The 16,453-nt window shown below is 37.4% G+C and overlaps 2 protein-coding genes across 2 annotated transcripts; both read left to right on the forward strand.

Annotated features, from left to right (window-relative positions):
* Window positions 1–4: 4 nt before the first annotated feature.
* Window positions 5–6,561, forward strand: rundc1 (RUN domain containing 1). Its single transcript, XM_058771971.1, has 5 exons — window positions 5–1,392; window positions 2,869–3,027; window positions 3,151–3,349; window positions 3,761–3,856; window positions 3,942–6,561. Exons 1-5 carry the CDS (start codon window positions 1,012–1,014, stop codon window positions 4,811–4,813), a joined length of 1,707 nt encoding a protein of 568 aa, XP_058627954.1. The 5' UTR covers window positions 5–1,011; the 3' UTR covers window positions 4,814–6,561.
* A 6,276-nt stretch (window positions 6,562–12,837) lies between these two features.
* Window positions 12,838–16,012, forward strand: rpl27 (ribosomal protein L27). The gene is made up of 5 exons (XM_058771983.1): window positions 12,838–12,914; window positions 13,390–13,472; window positions 13,564–13,733; window positions 15,443–15,553; window positions 15,921–16,012. The coding sequence occupies exons 2-5, from the start codon at window positions 13,392–13,394 to the stop codon at window positions 15,967–15,969; spliced, it is 411 nt and encodes a 136-aa protein (XP_058627966.1). The 5' UTR covers window positions 12,838–12,914; window positions 13,390–13,391; the 3' UTR covers window positions 15,970–16,012.
* The last annotated feature ends 441 nt before the right edge of the window (window positions 16,013–16,453 follow it).

Consider the following 16,453-nt stretch of genomic DNA (forward strand, 5'->3'; position numbering starts at 1 on the left):
ACTGATCAACCAGTTTTCACAATTTATTTCATGTTTCACGTCACTTTTTGTGGGGAATGTAATTTTTAAAAGTAAAAACATATCCATAAATGTATTTAGTATTTCATGCAGTTTATCTGTAAAAAAAAACAGCCTGTAGGCTATAATTTGCTGGATAATTAGAAAGAAAGAAAGAAAGAAAAGACCAGCCTAAGCTTATTTGTTTGTCTTACTTGGTTAGAGACAAGACCGGTAAACCAGAATCTAGGTTGATTCTTTTGCAGAGTAATAAGAAAGACCCCGGTAAATACAGAAAATTGAGAGAAGAAAAAAACCCTGGAACGACATAGCAGGCAGAGGGCAGCAGAACTCCTCATAACTGACCAAAGAACCCTTCAACTATTGCTGCAGTTGGGATCTACCAAATCAACCTGAGGTGTGTTTCCCAAAGGCAACCATTATAGAGTTCAATGGAACCTGCGACCATAGTTGGCATACAATGCTTTTGGAAAACGCAGCCCTGGTCGATGGTGCCATGATGGCAGTAATAAAAATCTCTGCTGGGTCAGAACAGTCAGAGGTGTGTTTGGCACGCAGTCCAACCCACCAACTCACTTAGGGCGTTGCATTAAAACAAACACAGAGAGAATGGAAGGAAGAGTAAATATGGACAGAAATGCTCAACAAACTGTTAAGCCCTCGATTCAACTGTACGTGCGTTTCTCTGACGACATGACGCACTGACGTAAACATCCTGCCCACGCATTCGTGGATACATAGAACATGTTGATAGAACGGCGCGCGTTCGATGGAACTCTGGTGCGTTGGTTCCATATTACCTCAAGATCTCAGTCGTTTCGAGTACGTTGCAATGTTTTCTGAAGACGTAAGTATTACACTGCGCTGCACCTGCTGAAGCAGCGGCTGCGTATATTCTGAATTCACGTTATTAAACAGTTGCGCATCAATTAAGTTGGTCGAGGTTGTTTTCGGTAAAAGACAGCCAGGCTGTCTGCCCCAGCTATCAGTCACATGTCGACGGAGGATCTGTCCACTTCCGACAGCGAAGCTGCCTTCGCGGGAGCCGGGGAGCGCTGGGCGCCGGTGGGAGCCGTGGCCAACCCGGAGGATGAGCAGTGGAAGCGGGGCACACAGGCTGGCTCTGTGTCGTGCAGCGATGCGGACCTGGTATCCAGGCTGCGGAAGCTGGAGGGTGAGCAGGAGCAGCTGAACTCGTCGCTCCTCGCGTTAACGTCTCACTTCGCTCAAGTGCAGTTTCGGCTGAAACAGATCGTCCACGCGCAGAGCGACGAGAAAGAGAGGATGCTGCTGGAGCTGGAGGAGTTTGCCTTCAAAGGATGCCCTCATGTTATAGGCTGCAGGGCACAGGACGCTCAGATGCTGGAAAACTCTGTGAGTTCCGTTGTTTTCTGTCGTAGTGATCTCTACAATGCAAACCAAGATCTCCCAAAACCCAAGACCTGGTCTCTCAGTCTGGTCAGACTAGTCTTTTGAAGGGGCTTGGTGGTTTTCAGCTGGCCAGGCTGTGAAACCAGTTGGCAATCCAGATAAACACCAGCCTGGCCAGGCTGGGGGTCCAGCTAGACCAGTTCAAATTAGCCAAGACTTGCAAACTGGCTTAGGTCCCCCACCCCACCCCGGGATGGTAACACCTGAAGTGATGCAATTTATTCCCCATATCTCAAATATGACTCAAAACAAGTGCTTTGTAGAAGAATGGCATGAAACCGTCTCAAATACATTTCAATATTTTAGACACCACAGGCCCCAAATATGATCATCCTCATGTGAGGGACCCCATCCTATAATTTAAAAGACATTACATTCACATTGTTTTTTTTGTTTTTGTTTTTATAAAGACCCAAAGTACACCGTACGAATTATTATTTGGCAAATATTTACTTTCTGTCTTTCTGTTACATTATTAATTTTTTTCTACTCATTATAGCTGTCACTGTACTGTTAGATGTATTATTTATTTGCTTATTTATTTTTTTTATTTTTATTTTTTTTTGAAAACCTCTTTCAGGTGACCTGATCTACAGTGTCATCAGTGTTGTTTTGTTTTCAGTAAGCCTTTTACAATAGTCCTCAACAGTTCCTGACTTACTGTAACAACGTGCACCTGTGATACACTCACCCATAATTACAAAAACCCCTTTCATTCACACAGCAGACTATATAATATCCATGTGATGCCCTCAGGAATCAGCGTTCAATTTGTCTGCATCTCTTTTGTTAAAAGGCTTGTTTCTGTGTCATTCAAACAACTAATCAACACCCTCTTAAAAATAATCAACACAGTATCGTGATAAAAATCACAGTAAACAATATACAAGGAACATTTGTAAGTCACTTTTTCCCCTTATTTCTTCCTGCTGGAGTATCATGTTAGTGCCATTAAAATGCATTCCTTTCTTCTTATTTCCTCCTCTGCACTCTGCGTGCAGGATGAATTGGTGAGTACTATGAACATGACCCTTGTGCAGTCTCTCTTTAAACTTCAGTGTTTACTTTAAGTATCCCTGATATGATAAGAGTTCATACTTGGTTTGGTTTGGTTTTGTTCGGTCTCTTTTTCTTTTTTATATTAATCAGTTACATTTTTGTTCCCCAGAGACTTAAATGTATAAGCTTAACACAGAACTGTAGTTAAACTATAACTGTGTTTGTGTGTATTGTAATTCTGAATTGCTTTGCATTTCTGGATAAGCAAAGCTAAACCAAATGAAGCAAACTAATTAAAAGCTCATTATCCTTCACCAGAACATATGCAAATATGTTCAGCTAGCTGCAGTGTAAACACTGTGGATATTTTAAGTTAAGTTAAAGTTTGTTTGACTGTGTTTGTGTTTTTATAATATGCAGAGTGAAAGAGAGAAGAGGGAACGCTTGGAAGCTCAGAGAAAGAAGCAGAAGGAGCTGATTTTCCAGCTGAAGACTCAACTCGACGACCTGGAACGCTTCGCCTACCAGGAGGGCAGCTATGACTCACTGCCTCAGTCTGTGGTCATGGAGAGACAGCGGGTCGGTCTGATAATACACTGACGTCATTCTGAAAGTCATTTGAAGATGTATTGGTCTAAGTAATTACTCTTTAAACCATCGCAGGGGTATTTTATTTAGTGTCTGTCTGCCTCAATACTGTAGGTGATCATCGATGAGCTGATTAAGAAGCTGGACGTGAACCTGAATGAAGACATTGGGAACCTCACTCCAGAGGAGCTCCGACAGAGAGTGGATGCCGCTATAGCTCAGATAGTCAACCCGGCTCGAGTCAAAGAGCAGCTAGTTGAGCAGCTCAAGACCCAAATCAGAGACCTGGAGATGTTCATCAACTTCATACAGGGTGAGGAGGTCTGCTTATGGATCAGTGATATGATGCTCATTTTTGTCATATTAAGTCAAATACACACACTAACATTCAAAAGTTTGGAGTTTAAAAAAAAAAAAAAAAAAAAAGTCTTATTCTCACCAAGGCTGCATTTATTTGATCAAATACAGTAATTGTGTTGTTTTTGCAATTTCAATTTTATATTTTAAGATGTAATTTATTCCTGTGATATCGAAGCTAAATTGCAGCATTACTCCAGTTTTTAGTCAAGTTTCATTCATTAAATAGCACTTAGTGAATATCATTAAGCTTTATGCTACTATCTGCAGAGCCCACTGTACTGGTTTCCTGTGCTTTAAGTTTGATATGGCTATTTGGAGCAACATAAATACAATTAGATTACCATCCTGATCTTGCTCCTCTCAGATGAAGTGGGGAACCCTCTGTTAAATGATGGTGTGAAGAGCCAACAGGCCCGAGCTCCTGGACCAAACACTGGAGCCACTGGAGGGATGAAGCGAGGTAATTATACTTCACTTCATAATACTTTTATATTCGATTTTACGGCTAAGACGTGTAACTTTAAATCCCTTCTCTCTGTCCAAAGTGGATCCCGAACAGGCCCAGAGGATGCGGGAAACCGGGCTTCAGCTGATCCAGAAAGCCTTAGCGGTGCTGCAGATCTTTGCTCTGAGTCAGTTTGGATGCGCCGCGGGTCACGTGCCCCAGAACGTGTGGTCTCAGGGTGGCGAGGCTCAAGATTACGGCCCCCTACTGCAGAAACTCGAAGGAGCCGTGGAGCGTGTTCGTCTGCAAGCCTCCCGCCAGCAGCCCAGCTCTCAGGAGGAACACGTGGTCAGCTACTCCGCCAGCCTGACGCCTGGAGGACCTCGGGACGAACTCACCGCTTCTGTGCGTAAAGAACTGGCCCTGGCGCTCCGGGACCTGCTGGCCCATGGACTGTATGCTCCTTCTCAAGGCATGAGCCTGGTCCTTGCCCCTATTTCCTGCCTGCTGCCCTTCAGCTCTACTCCCCAGACCCTGCATCCCTGGGAACTTTTCATCAAGTACTATCATTCCAAAAACGGCCAGGCGTTTGTGGAGTCGCCCGCCCGCCAGCTCTCTCAATCCTTCAGTTTACCTGTAGGGGACGGTCCTGTGACGGTCACGCCCAAGCAGTCTCTGTTATGGGCCATCCATACGGTTCTTAAAGAGCATGGGCGATTCAAGCGCAGCGCGGACTCTGAGTTTAAGGCCTTAGTGTGCATGGCGCTCAATGAGCAGAGGCTTGTGTCCTGGCTTAACCTGCTGTGTAAGTCTGGGACACTCATACACTCACACTACCAGCCCTGGAGCTACATGGCCCAAACGGGCTTCGAAGGTGCCCTGCGTATCTTGGGCCGCCTCAGCCATCTCAAATTCAGCCTTCCTGTAGATTTGGCTGTCAGGCAGCTAAAAAATATCAAAGATGCTTTCTAAGCAAAAGAAATATATGGGAATTTTGATGAGTTGAGGAAAAAGGGGAACCCTTATAATCTTAAAAAAATAACACTATTTACACTAATATAAATAACACTAACAATAGTATATATAACATGAATTTAAATCCATTTAAAAGATACTCCCAGATCAACAAGTACACTGGAACTAAAAGATTGGAAATTAAGCAACTCGTGCACTTTCTTGAGACTCCGTTGGGTCTGTTGCTGTTGGGTCTAATGCCTCTTGTCTCTAAACTGAAGAGGATGAGGATGAAGGCAGGTTTTAATATGCTGCATTGGTCACAACTCAAATGAAATGTGCTCAGTTTAGTGACCCTGAGCGTGTAACTGCCTCCAAATAACCTTTGAGGGGAATTGTTATGTTAAGCTTTTACCAAAATCAACCACTATGTAGAAGAATGAGTTATTACTTGAAATCTTTTCAAGGGCCATTGCATATGTTTAAGATGCACTACAGTATCTATATAACATATTATATGTGTGTGTGTGTGTGTGTGTATATATATATATATATATATATATATATACACACTCACACTCACACACACACACACAAAATAGTGACTAGTGACTTAATGGTTTAATTACATTTTCTGTTAGAAATTTATGTAGCCAAATGCACTCATTTTCTGAGCTTGTACTACATTATTGTACAGTGGTTCACAGACAAATCATAAGATGTTTTAATTCAATAAGATGTTTTTGCATTATTAAGGGTCATTGCATTTCAAACAGTGACATAGCGCATATCATTGGTTTATTGCTGCTCTGTGTTCGTATCGCTTTCTGAGGAGACCATGCATGCTGGTGAGACCTCACTTATTAGGTCAAGCAACACACTCAGGTCATTCTGAACAAACAAAGAGATGTTCATTGGTGTTTGTAAATCATTGGAAACCCACTTCTCTCCCTAACTCCTTTCCACAGCCTGGCCCTTCCAGCCAGGTGACACCTTAAAAATGATTGTAGAAAACTGCTGCCCGCTCACTGCTACAGGAGGAAATGCACAGCAAGTGAACTGAATGAAATGGAGGTCATTCAGCACATTTGCTGAAAAAGAGTCTGATATGCTGTGCATTGGCACTGACTGAATTATTTATGGCCTGTTATGCTATGCCAGCGTTCAGAGGCTCTGCTTGAATACCTGCTATTTCCGTGTCTTGTCAGTCCTTGTTTACTGCTCTGAAATATTGAATGTACAATCCTTGGAATTGTATCCTGCTACTGTACCCGATCTGATTCCAGATTCCTTAAACCACTCTGAGTACTGATTTACTGAAACATTCATCAAGTAAGAAGGGACTGTTTGTTACTCCACATCATGGAAATGGATTCTGTATTCAGTGTATTTCTCTGCACCATTAGAATATGGAGGAATGGTTGTTATGCATTTATTAGGGCTGCTCAGTTAGCCCTTATTTAATGTAGTCTTTTTCCCCTCTTGCTTTCCCCCTTTTTTTTTAAATAGTAATGTATCAACCTGAATACATGCTTGGCCTATTTTGATGTCCATTTGTTTGTTTTGTCCTATCATATCTATTTAAGAAATTATTATTGTCTTTGTACCTCTTCTTAGAAAGAAATAGACTTTCAATTACTTCAGTAGTGATTTCAAATCAGTGTCAATTACATTCCCTTTTATAAAATTTGTGCCATCATTTTTGGATGTAATGATGGTTTCTTTTCAGTGATTTCATGAATTAAATGTTCTGGATGCTCTATGAATCTGATATATGAATCACTTTTCATCAGCTCTCTTTTGTAGACAATGTGATTAAATATATATATATATATAAGCAATTATGGTAATAGTTGTAGTTTTATTTAATCTCATGTTAGTCAGAATTTAACTAAGAATTGTCTTCTTTTAAATTGAATTCCATTTCAATTTTTGAATTTCTGAAAACTAGAAGTGTAAATTGAATGTAAAATTAAGGATTTAGAATTATAATTACACAGAATTCTAATTCAATTTCTGAATTTGAATCGAGTTAGTAAGATACAGAACCCTAAATTGAAAAAAATAAATAAAACTAAATTAAAGAAATATATAATTAAAATAGAATAAAACAAGAAATTCATAAAAACACACCATTTAATTTTTAATTAAAATTTTATTTAAATGATTTAAATAGCCAATACACATAATCATAAACAAGAGGTTTTTCAGAATCAAATAATTACAGTAATACAATTACATTTATACAATAATTAAAGTTATTAATCAACAAAATTAAATCAACATCATCACACAAACTGAAAGGAAGGCGTTTCTTATATTTTTGCCCAAACCTGAATACCGCATACGTGAAACTTACACACGTTGCTTATAGGAGGGGGACATTCTTTTTTTCTCTTTTTATTGCAAGAACTTGTAAAAACGTATTAAATGTTTGCTTTGGAAATAAAAATGTGAAAAAAAACATAGGCCAAGGAAAAAAGCCAGGGGTTCAAGGATGGCCAAACAATACAATTAAAATTCAAGAGAGAGAGAGAAAGATACATAAGTAAATAAATGAGAAAAATAAAATAAGCAGATCACATAACAATCTTTCCTACAAAACATAAATTAATTATTAAATAAAAATTATAAAAAAATGGAGACATTTTATTTTATTTTATTTTAACATTTTTAACATTGTCTTTTTTTTTTTAGATGCTTGAAAAAACAATTGTCATCATTGTCAAATCATAACAATACAACAACAGTCCAGGGTCATTCAGGCTTTCAGTCCAGAGGAAGTGCCAAGTCCTTTAGCAAAGCCATTGTTCTTATTGCTTTTAAGTTTGTAGAGAACTCGATAGATTCAAAATACATTTTCATCTCAAGTTTGAATCTTAAAAAAAGAGGTTTGCATTTAGAAAATTTACATTTATGAATATGATATTTAGCTAACAAGAAAATAAGGTTTATGAAATAAGTATAACCTTTTTTCACATTCATGAAAGCCAAAAATGACATTTCTATAAGAAAACTCAAAATTAGGATTCACATAACATTTGATAAATTCAAGAATGTCACACCAAAATGATGTTGTGTAAGAGCAATTCCAGAATAAATTTAAAGAAGTTTCAGGGTTTTCTAAACAGAAAGAACAGTTGGTATTAATATCATTCATAAGTCTTTTAAGAGAACACTTATCCGGTAAATTTTATGAATCAAATTAACCCATAAGAACCCAGACCAATTTCTCCTCATAGGAAAATTATGGGGCATATAAAACAGACCAAATGGACCACTTATAACATGTTCCTGCAGTTGTTTTTGAAATACAACCCCTCCTTGTGAAAGATCTATAATGTTACATATGAAATTGGGCGTTTATTTCTCAATTGAAAAAAAAAAAACATTTTATAATTTTTTTTTGCTAAATATATATATATATATAATTTTTTTTTTTTTATGTTTATTTGCTTTTCCGCAACATATATCAAAATTATTACTTTTCTGGGAAGATAAAACAAAAATCTTTTTCAGAAGTAATATAGTTCTTGCATTTTATTTGCTTTGCCACAACATATTTCAAAACCACATAACTGTGACCATTAAATTTTACAACAACTCTTTTGTAACATATCAAAATTCTACCTTTTTTTCACAACTTGAAAATGTGCAAACTGAATAAAAATATAACTACCTCACACTGGAGGTCAACATGTTAAACATGCGTGTAGATTTGTTACACAGGACTTTACAATACAGCTTGAAATCGTTTATAAAATGAGAAAAGAATATTCATTTTATGAATATGAAACTTCATAATTAAAATAAACAATTGTATGAAGTATGCTTTATCTTTATCAAATCCATGATCACCAAAGTATATTATTACATCAAATCCACTCAGCTGCAAAGAAATGTCCAACATGTTCTTAATAAATAACTCCACATCAATCCAAAATATTTTTGTATTGAATTTGTCTACTGTTCGCCAAGCTTTACGTCAATTCACATCTCCAAATACAGAAGACCAGAAAAAGCGAGCTGGAGGATAAACAATGTTATTAAGTGTATTCCTAATATAGTTATTTGAGAGTCTATTTTGTATAATATTTGTATCACCAATAAATATTTTACTCTTGATCTCTTCAAAATTCAAATCTTTCTCCTGCGATGCACTTCTGAGAAGGGTCAAAACTTTTTGAGGGATTGCATCCATTATAACCGCAAATTGCTTAGGTCTAACTGGTATTTTAAATGTATTAAAAAATTCCTTATACGTTAATAAAACTCCATCATTGTTTAAGAACTGGCTAACTATAATATTGTTTTCAAACCAGTAATCAAAATATAAAGATTTAAAGACGTCTTTGTTGTTCCAGATATAATGCCTCCTTGGTGAGAAATTATGTTTGTAGGCCAGCGTCCATGCCATAAGAGCTAGTTTATGAAATTTTGCAAGCTTAACCGGTATTTTTTCAATTGAATAATTGCACTTAAACAAAAATTTGAGGTCACCCAATTGCTTTCCAAAGGAGTTCCAAATACTGTCTTTATTTTTTAAGTATTGAATAAGCCAATTTATTTTAAATACATTATCATAACTCAACACCTCTAAACCACCATGATCTTTGGAGTTGCATAAAATTTATTTTCTCAGGTAATGAGGCTTATCAATAAGCATTTTATCCAGTTGTTTGTAACTTTAGGAGGAATATCCAATGATAAGGACGTATAGACTGATCTGGAAATACCCTCAGCTTTTGACAGAAGTACTCGCCCCTGAATTGACAAATGCCTTTGCAACCACATATTAAATCTCTTACTAGTTTTAGTAATAATTGGACTGAAATTTTAATCATTACGCAAATATTCATCTTTACATATAACAGCTCCCAGATATGTTACTTGGTTTTTAACTGGAATATTATGGAAATTAGTCAAAGAACATTTTTTGAGAGGAATCAGAACTGATTTATTCATATTCATTCTTAGATACTTCTGAAAATTCTTTTATACAGTTCACTGCTTTTATGATTTCATGCAAATCTTTCAAAAATAGTGTCATCGGCAAACTGACACAACTTAAATGTTCTCCCTAATGCAGCAATTCCTTGAAAATCATCTTTTTTAATGTGAAGGGCCATTATTTGCGTTGCTAACAAAAACAAAAAAGGGGAGATCGGACACTTGCCTTATTCCCCTGTGTTCCGTTTTTTCCCAACATAAAAATAAAGGGGATTTAATATTGATAATAACATTGAAGACATTGTATGATTATTCCTTAAAGATAAGGTTTTAATAGTTTTAGTAGTAGTAGCCTATTACGTTCTGCCCAATGTCTTCAAGTGAAACCGAACTTTTATTTTGACGGGTTGCCGTGAATAACTTTACATTTCTGTGTATATGATATGAGGATAGTTTCAAATTCTCATGAAGTGACTCTCAGAGCAGTTCTGGAGATGTTGTTCATGTATTTATGTCATCATTTAGTGAGACGACAGACCTTAATATCACGGCAAGCCTCGTGCGCTTCTGTATGAGTAAACAAACCCGCGCGTCTGCGCCATACATTAACACAGAGACACGCAGAATTCATATTTAAATAGACGTTTTGCTTAATATTTACAAATAGGAGCGGGAGTGTGCTCACTTGTGTGTGTGCTTACGTTTGTGTGTGTGTGTGTGCAGTGGCGGTTCTACATTGAATTACTCCCCGGGCGAGACCCCCTCTGAGCGCACCCCCCCCATCCGAGAAATTTTTTTAGGTTTTTTGGCTAAAAAATTTTGCACAAACAGTTTTACTATAACAATATAAGTGTAAGACAAGCTTATATTTCTCAATTGCACAAATCCTTCAACATGAAAAACACAATTCTGCACAAAACAGTATAAGTTATCAGAACTTAAATAAATATACTCTATATACATAATAAACACTGTGTTTATTTGGCACTCGACAATCAACAGATTTCCCATCCCCCAACACTGTCACTCACGACCAGAAGTCAAGACTAAACCACAAAGTGAAAATAGCAGTATTCTTTAGTGATATGTTATTTACACAGTGCAGATAGCTTTAGATTATATTTATTCTATGTTAAAATAAAATAAAAACATGGCGAAAAACATTATTAGAGAAAAACATTACTTATTGCAAAAATAGTGGTAATTATCTGCACTTCTGCATTGTAATACAGTATAAAATAGTATGCAATAACTTATTGAGTGTAATTTTTTAATTTTATTTCTAATTATTAAATGGATGCCACCTTATTGGGACAAAAGCCCTCTCTACACCTACCCTAACCCTACCCGATACTTTGTTCAACTTTTTGATTATTTCCTTCATTTTTATTAAAAAATAAATGTTTTTCTGATGTGATTTGAAATTTAAAAAGCGAGAAAAAAAGTTCGCCAAAAGGCAGATTCGAACCCCGGTCGATCGTGTCAAAAGAAGTATATTGCAAACTTTACCATCTGCACCACTGAATCTGATAACTAGTAACCGTCTTTTGAATATTTGACTATCCCAATCATACATTTGTGGGTGGAGTTAATGTAAATAGCCTCTGCCAGCAACATAGCTATTTGCACTTAAATAGACACTCCGATTTTTTTTTTTTTATATTCCCAACAATTGAACAGTTGCCCACATAAAAAAAAAACAGGGGGTGCTACAGCACCCTCAGCACCCCCACTTCCCGCGCCCCTGGGTGTGACTGACTTTAGCCCACTTGTCCCACTAATTTGAGAGGTGAACTGTCCCCGCGGCCGCACCCCCTCCCTTTCCACTTCTCACACAGCTTCTGTGCTCGGTACCTTCTCAACAAGCAGGGGCGCCAATTTGCCAATTCCCCGCACAGTTATATGATAGATAATATGATAGATAATAGAAAACCGCTTAGCGGCGCAGATGATTTTTTTTTTTTCCAAGTGCTTGTGCCGCCCCCCACGTGTCATGAAAAAATGCCGCCCTGGGCGGCTGCCCAGTTCGCCCATGCCTAAAACCGCCACTGTGTGTGTGTGTGTGTGTGTGTGTGCGAACCGGGGCGGAACTCCGCTGTGCTCGATACAGAGAGCGCGACCATGTAACGTAGAGACAGAAATGACATGCAGTCGTGTAAATAAGATAAATAACACAAGGCTATTCAGTTTGTTTAATAAAAGAACAAGGTATAGACCTGTTCTATAGGGAAGGTAACATTGAATGACTTCTTTTGTGGTCTGGCGCTATAGAGAAAATAAAATAAAATTAAATTAACTTGACCTTCAAGGGGGGCGGGGGCCCCCCCCTAAAATAATGGTAGGGGAAACACTGTCTCCCAATGTTGTCCATAAACATTCATTATTTTAGCCTGAGTCCAGCGTTTGTCAATTACCTTTGAAACCATTATTTTAAAATTATGATCATCTAATAACTTTTTATTCAATTTCCAATAACTTCTTTTGAATTTCGATTCAGCTGGACCATGTACATTAATAAATCTTGATGTACCCTTATGGACTGTTCCAGTTCTTGTGATATTAGGAAAAAATCAATGCGTGATTGTTTAGAATAATCTTTGTTTATTATACATCCTTGTGTCTGGATTATTGAAACGCCAGATGTCAACTAAACATACATTTTTAATTTCACAATGAGCTTCACTGCTTCTTGATGGCCATCGATCTAAATCTTCATCAAATGCACTATTAAAATCACCTCCCCATACAATATTTGCCAGGGGAAATTTATTCTTAATTAGTTTCAGTATTTGTTAAGTTGTCTGTTATTGGTGGCATATTCACAAGAGTGTAATGAGTATGATCAATGTTAACATGTAATATTACCATTCTTCCCAAATTATCAATTGCATGGTTTAGGACCTTACCCTTTAAATTTCCTTTTAATATAGCGACCCCTGCAGATCTAGTGGTGCCATGTGAAAAATGTAACAACCTGTAAACACAGTTTTGCTTTCACGTGAATCTGAATATTAGTATAACACTAAAACAACACTATTTTACCCAAGCCTACTGCGCGTGGACTAAGTTGAACAAATCGACGGAAGTACGTCACTCGCCGTCAGTGTCAAGGGTCACGCTCGCCCGTTCTACTTCCTTTCCCGATCTCGTCGGCCATAGAGCACCATCAGTAAGTTTCATACACGAGAAAATAATCCATGAACATCGATAAAGAAATAAAACCCGCGTGCTTCCTCTCTTGCTGCTTATAGAGCGAATATCCCTGTCGACTATTGAAAGTGTTTATTGTCTGAATATTAAGTTTGTATTAGAAGATAATAGGTTTAGAGTTCCCTCCGTCTCTCCCTTTACTTCAGACATGATAGCGCTCCCGTCCGGCCGCGATAGCAGACGTTTATTATTACACCTGTGCGAGAAACAAATTAATATGTGAATAAGATGAAATAAAGTTACTTTGTTAAACGACTAAGATATTTATTCCAACGTGAACGTCTCCGTACAGCCGTATAATTACCAGTTAGCATAATGCTATGTTAAGCTCAATCTTGTTTTATATAACTTCGGTGCTGCCCAGAAGATACAGCTGCTTGCACTTAGGTTTGTGCTTTTGGAGCTCGTGTCATATACAAATTAATATTTTTCAGACATGGGCAAGTTTATGAAACCTGGTAAGGTGGTGATGGTCCTGGCTGGACGTTATGCCGGACGCAAGGCTGTGATTGTCAAGGTACTTTAGCATTGGACGGTATTCAGGAGAGAAGGTTGTGTAGTTAAAGTGGTTGTTTGTTGACAGTGTTGTGCTCTCTTTCTCTATTCAGAACATTGATGATGGCACCTCGGACCGTCCTTACAGCCATGCTCTGGTCGCAGGCATTGACCGTTATCCTCGTAAAGTCACCACAACCATGGGCAAGAAGAAGATTGCCAAGAGGTCCAAGATCAAGGCGTTTGTGAAGGTGTTCAACTACAACCACCTGATGCCAACCAGGTATGTAGACCCTGAGCAGTCAGAGGGACGTCTGTGCACATGTTCATACAGCTTCTGTATTAGATTTGATAAATGTTTTCAGAGTAAGGCTGATCATACACTGGGTAACTTTTTGAGTTATGTTGCTGTGCAACTTTTGGAAATGTTGCTGTTAACGGGCAACCCCCACGGCTGATCTGAAATATCCAAATAGAAATTTGCTACCCTTTCTCAGTGGGAATGTGCCCAAGCAACATTGCTCAAAAAGTTGTCCTGTTTATCATCAGCCTAACATTTGCTTTCTAATGACGTAAGTCCTCTCATGATCACCGAGGCTACATTTATTTGATCAAAAACACAGTAAAAATGGCAATATTTTGAAATACTGCTAAAATTTCAAAGAATTGTTTCCTATTGTAATAAGTTTTCAAATGTAATTTATTCCTAAGATGGTAAGTTTGAATTTTCAGCATCATTACTCCTGTCTTCAGTGTCGCATGATCCTTCAGAAAACATTTGCTGCTCAAGAAATTTTTCTTATTGGCAATTTTGGAAATAGTTGTGCTGACATTTTGTTTTGGAATCTTTGACGAATTAACAGCATTTATTTGAAACTGAAAACTTTTTTTGATATTATAAATGTCTTTGCTGTGATTTGATCACTTGAATGAGAACATGAAGAAAAGCACTTTCTTTTCCAAAGAAAGCCCTCCTGACCCTAAACATTTGAGCAGTATTGTATATAGATGCAACGTTTGATGACTGATTCAGGTTGAGTTACGGTTTTTGTTATATTTGTCTTATGATTCCAGCACACTTTACCCACAGTCACGTAGTTTTGTTGATGTTGTGCTTTCATGATGCATCTTAAGCCATTGCAAATACCTCCTAATAGATGCTTATTGGTTGTACCTATCCACCTTATTCTTCAACGCAGAAGTAAGCCAATGGGCAAGACTTCCGGTTCATTAGCTTCTATAGAAAAATAACGAGAAGACTCATGAAGTGCAGTAAATGTTAAAACAGTTTAAACTACAAACCAGTGTGTTCATAATTAAGATAATACATTAAAATAAGGTAAGAGACACCAGCTTGCAATATCAAGCAGTAAAACGAGTGGTTTTGTGCAGCTAAAAATATGCATCTGATTACAGCAATGTGGATGTTTGCACGAGCTCTGCAATTCGGTACTCTAGTAAAGTCCAGTCACGTTTATTTATATAGTACTTTATGCCATAGATAGCTTTAAATCAAGCAGCTTTACTCTATTAAACGTGGAAAAATCATTAAGGTGATAGGTTTGTTTGCAGAGATCAAAGCTTGATCTAGCTCAGGACTGTTTTGATTATCATAACCCTATGAGGTATTTTAAGAGAGATCGTTGTGAGTAAAATTATCCAAAAATAAAACGTCTTATCACTTACCTTTTATTTTTGTTTCTTATCCATGTGACTTACAAAAGGAGATGTTAGGCAGAAAGTAATTTTTTCATATAGCCAGTTAAATGGTGAATGAGAGTTTCCCTGTCTGTCATCTCTTTTTGTGTGCCAAATATATTTTTGTATAATAATTGTAAATGCATCATGATTTTCAAAAGCTGAAGTGATTACCTTTTATTTATTTGTTAGAATATAAATAACTCTATTTTAACTAATTGTAAAAGCTGAGTAATCCAAGTCTACTGATTTAATTGTGTACAATTTTCTAATTAATGTATCTTCTTTCCCCAGATACTCTGTTGACATTCCTCTGGACAAAACTGTTGTCAACAAGGATGTTTTCAGGGATCCTGCTCTGAAGCGCAAAGCCAGGAGAGAGGCCAAGGTTAAGTTTGAGGAGAGGTACGTGTTTGTCACCAGATCTCAACAAAATTTTACAATTAAATTGTACGTTATTGATTGTTAATGCTTGCATTACGTTAAGGGCTAGATTAAAACTTTCTCCTTGTAGTGTGTAGACGTCATATTTTTTGCTTCCTAAGTTTGATGCAGAAAAAGTGTTGTGGCAAGTTTTCTCAGTCTAGTGGGTTGAAACCCACATGATTCAAAGGTTGCTGACTTCATCTTCTGTTCAGAGAGATAACTGTAGGAACAGTTTGATCTTGTTGGGCACTGGACATGCTGTTTGCTTTGATGCTCTCAATATGATAAGCGTGTATTGTCCTGCATGTGGTGATTCATTGATAATAGTGAATGTTTTCTTTTACAGGTACAAGACAGGCAAGAACAAATGGTTCTTCCAGAAGCTCCGATTCTAAGTTTTCATTGGTTTCACAAATAAATCTGTAAAAATCTCACAAAGTGGTCCTTGCTTTTTCTATTGGCTTTGGATTCTTATCTTGAATTATTACTTGAGTCATGATATTAGTTTTTGAATTAATTGCATATATTGCTTGACGTGTTTATAATTTCTCATTGTCATCAAAACAATATTCTTAAGCGTGTTTAGGGTGTTTTGTTTGAAGTAACTTCACATTGTATCATGATTCAGTGTTGCATCTTGTAAAATATTTGTGAGCAACATTAACATCTGTAATTACACGCTGCATAACAAATAGCTGAGTGGTAATGCAGACCCACACGGTTGTTTCCACAACTGTTTTTAAACTCTTGAATATTGGAGTAATATAAACGCCAAGGCATCACAGTTGTGACATCCACCCTGCGACGGCTATATTTGCTAAAATGGACGACCTCACCGGTTGATGCTGTGTTTGACAATGAACTGCAATAAACCTTTTG

The sequence above is a fragment of the Onychostoma macrolepis genome, chromosome 03 (genome assembly GCF_012432095.1).
Source record: "Onychostoma macrolepis isolate SWU-2019 chromosome 03, ASM1243209v1, whole genome shotgun sequence".
In the NCBI taxonomy this organism is placed as follows: domain Eukaryota; kingdom Metazoa; phylum Chordata; class Actinopteri; order Cypriniformes; family Cyprinidae; genus Onychostoma; species Onychostoma macrolepis.

What these genes read in the sequence shown, in the direction of transcription:
- rundc1 (XM_058771971.1), top strand. Translation starts at nt 1,012, where the DNA reads ATGTCGACGGAGGATCTGTCCACTTCCGACAGCGAAGCTGCCTTCGCG. An exon ending in TGGTCATGGAGAGACAGCGG is followed by an intron (nt 3,028 to 3,150) that starts GTCGGTCTGATA and finishes TCAATACTGTAG; the next exon opens with GTGATCATCGATGAGCTGAT. An exon ending in CACTGGAGGGATGAAGCGAG is followed by an intron (nt 3,857 to 3,941) that starts GTAATTATACTT and finishes CTCTGTCCAAAG; the next exon opens with TGGATCCCGAACAGGCCCAG.
- rpl27 (XM_058771983.1), top strand. Translation starts at nt 13,392, where the DNA reads ATGGGCAAGTTTATGAAACCTGGTAAGGTGGTGATGGTCCTGGCTGGA. An exon ending in GCAAGGCTGTGATTGTCAAG is followed by an intron (nt 13,473 to 13,563) that starts GTACTTTAGCAT and finishes TTCTCTATTCAG; the next exon opens with AACATTGATGATGGCACCTC. An exon ending in AACCACCTGATGCCAACCAG is followed by an intron (nt 13,734 to 15,442) that starts GTATGTAGACCC and finishes TTCTTTCCCCAG; the next exon opens with ATACTCTGTTGACATTCCTC.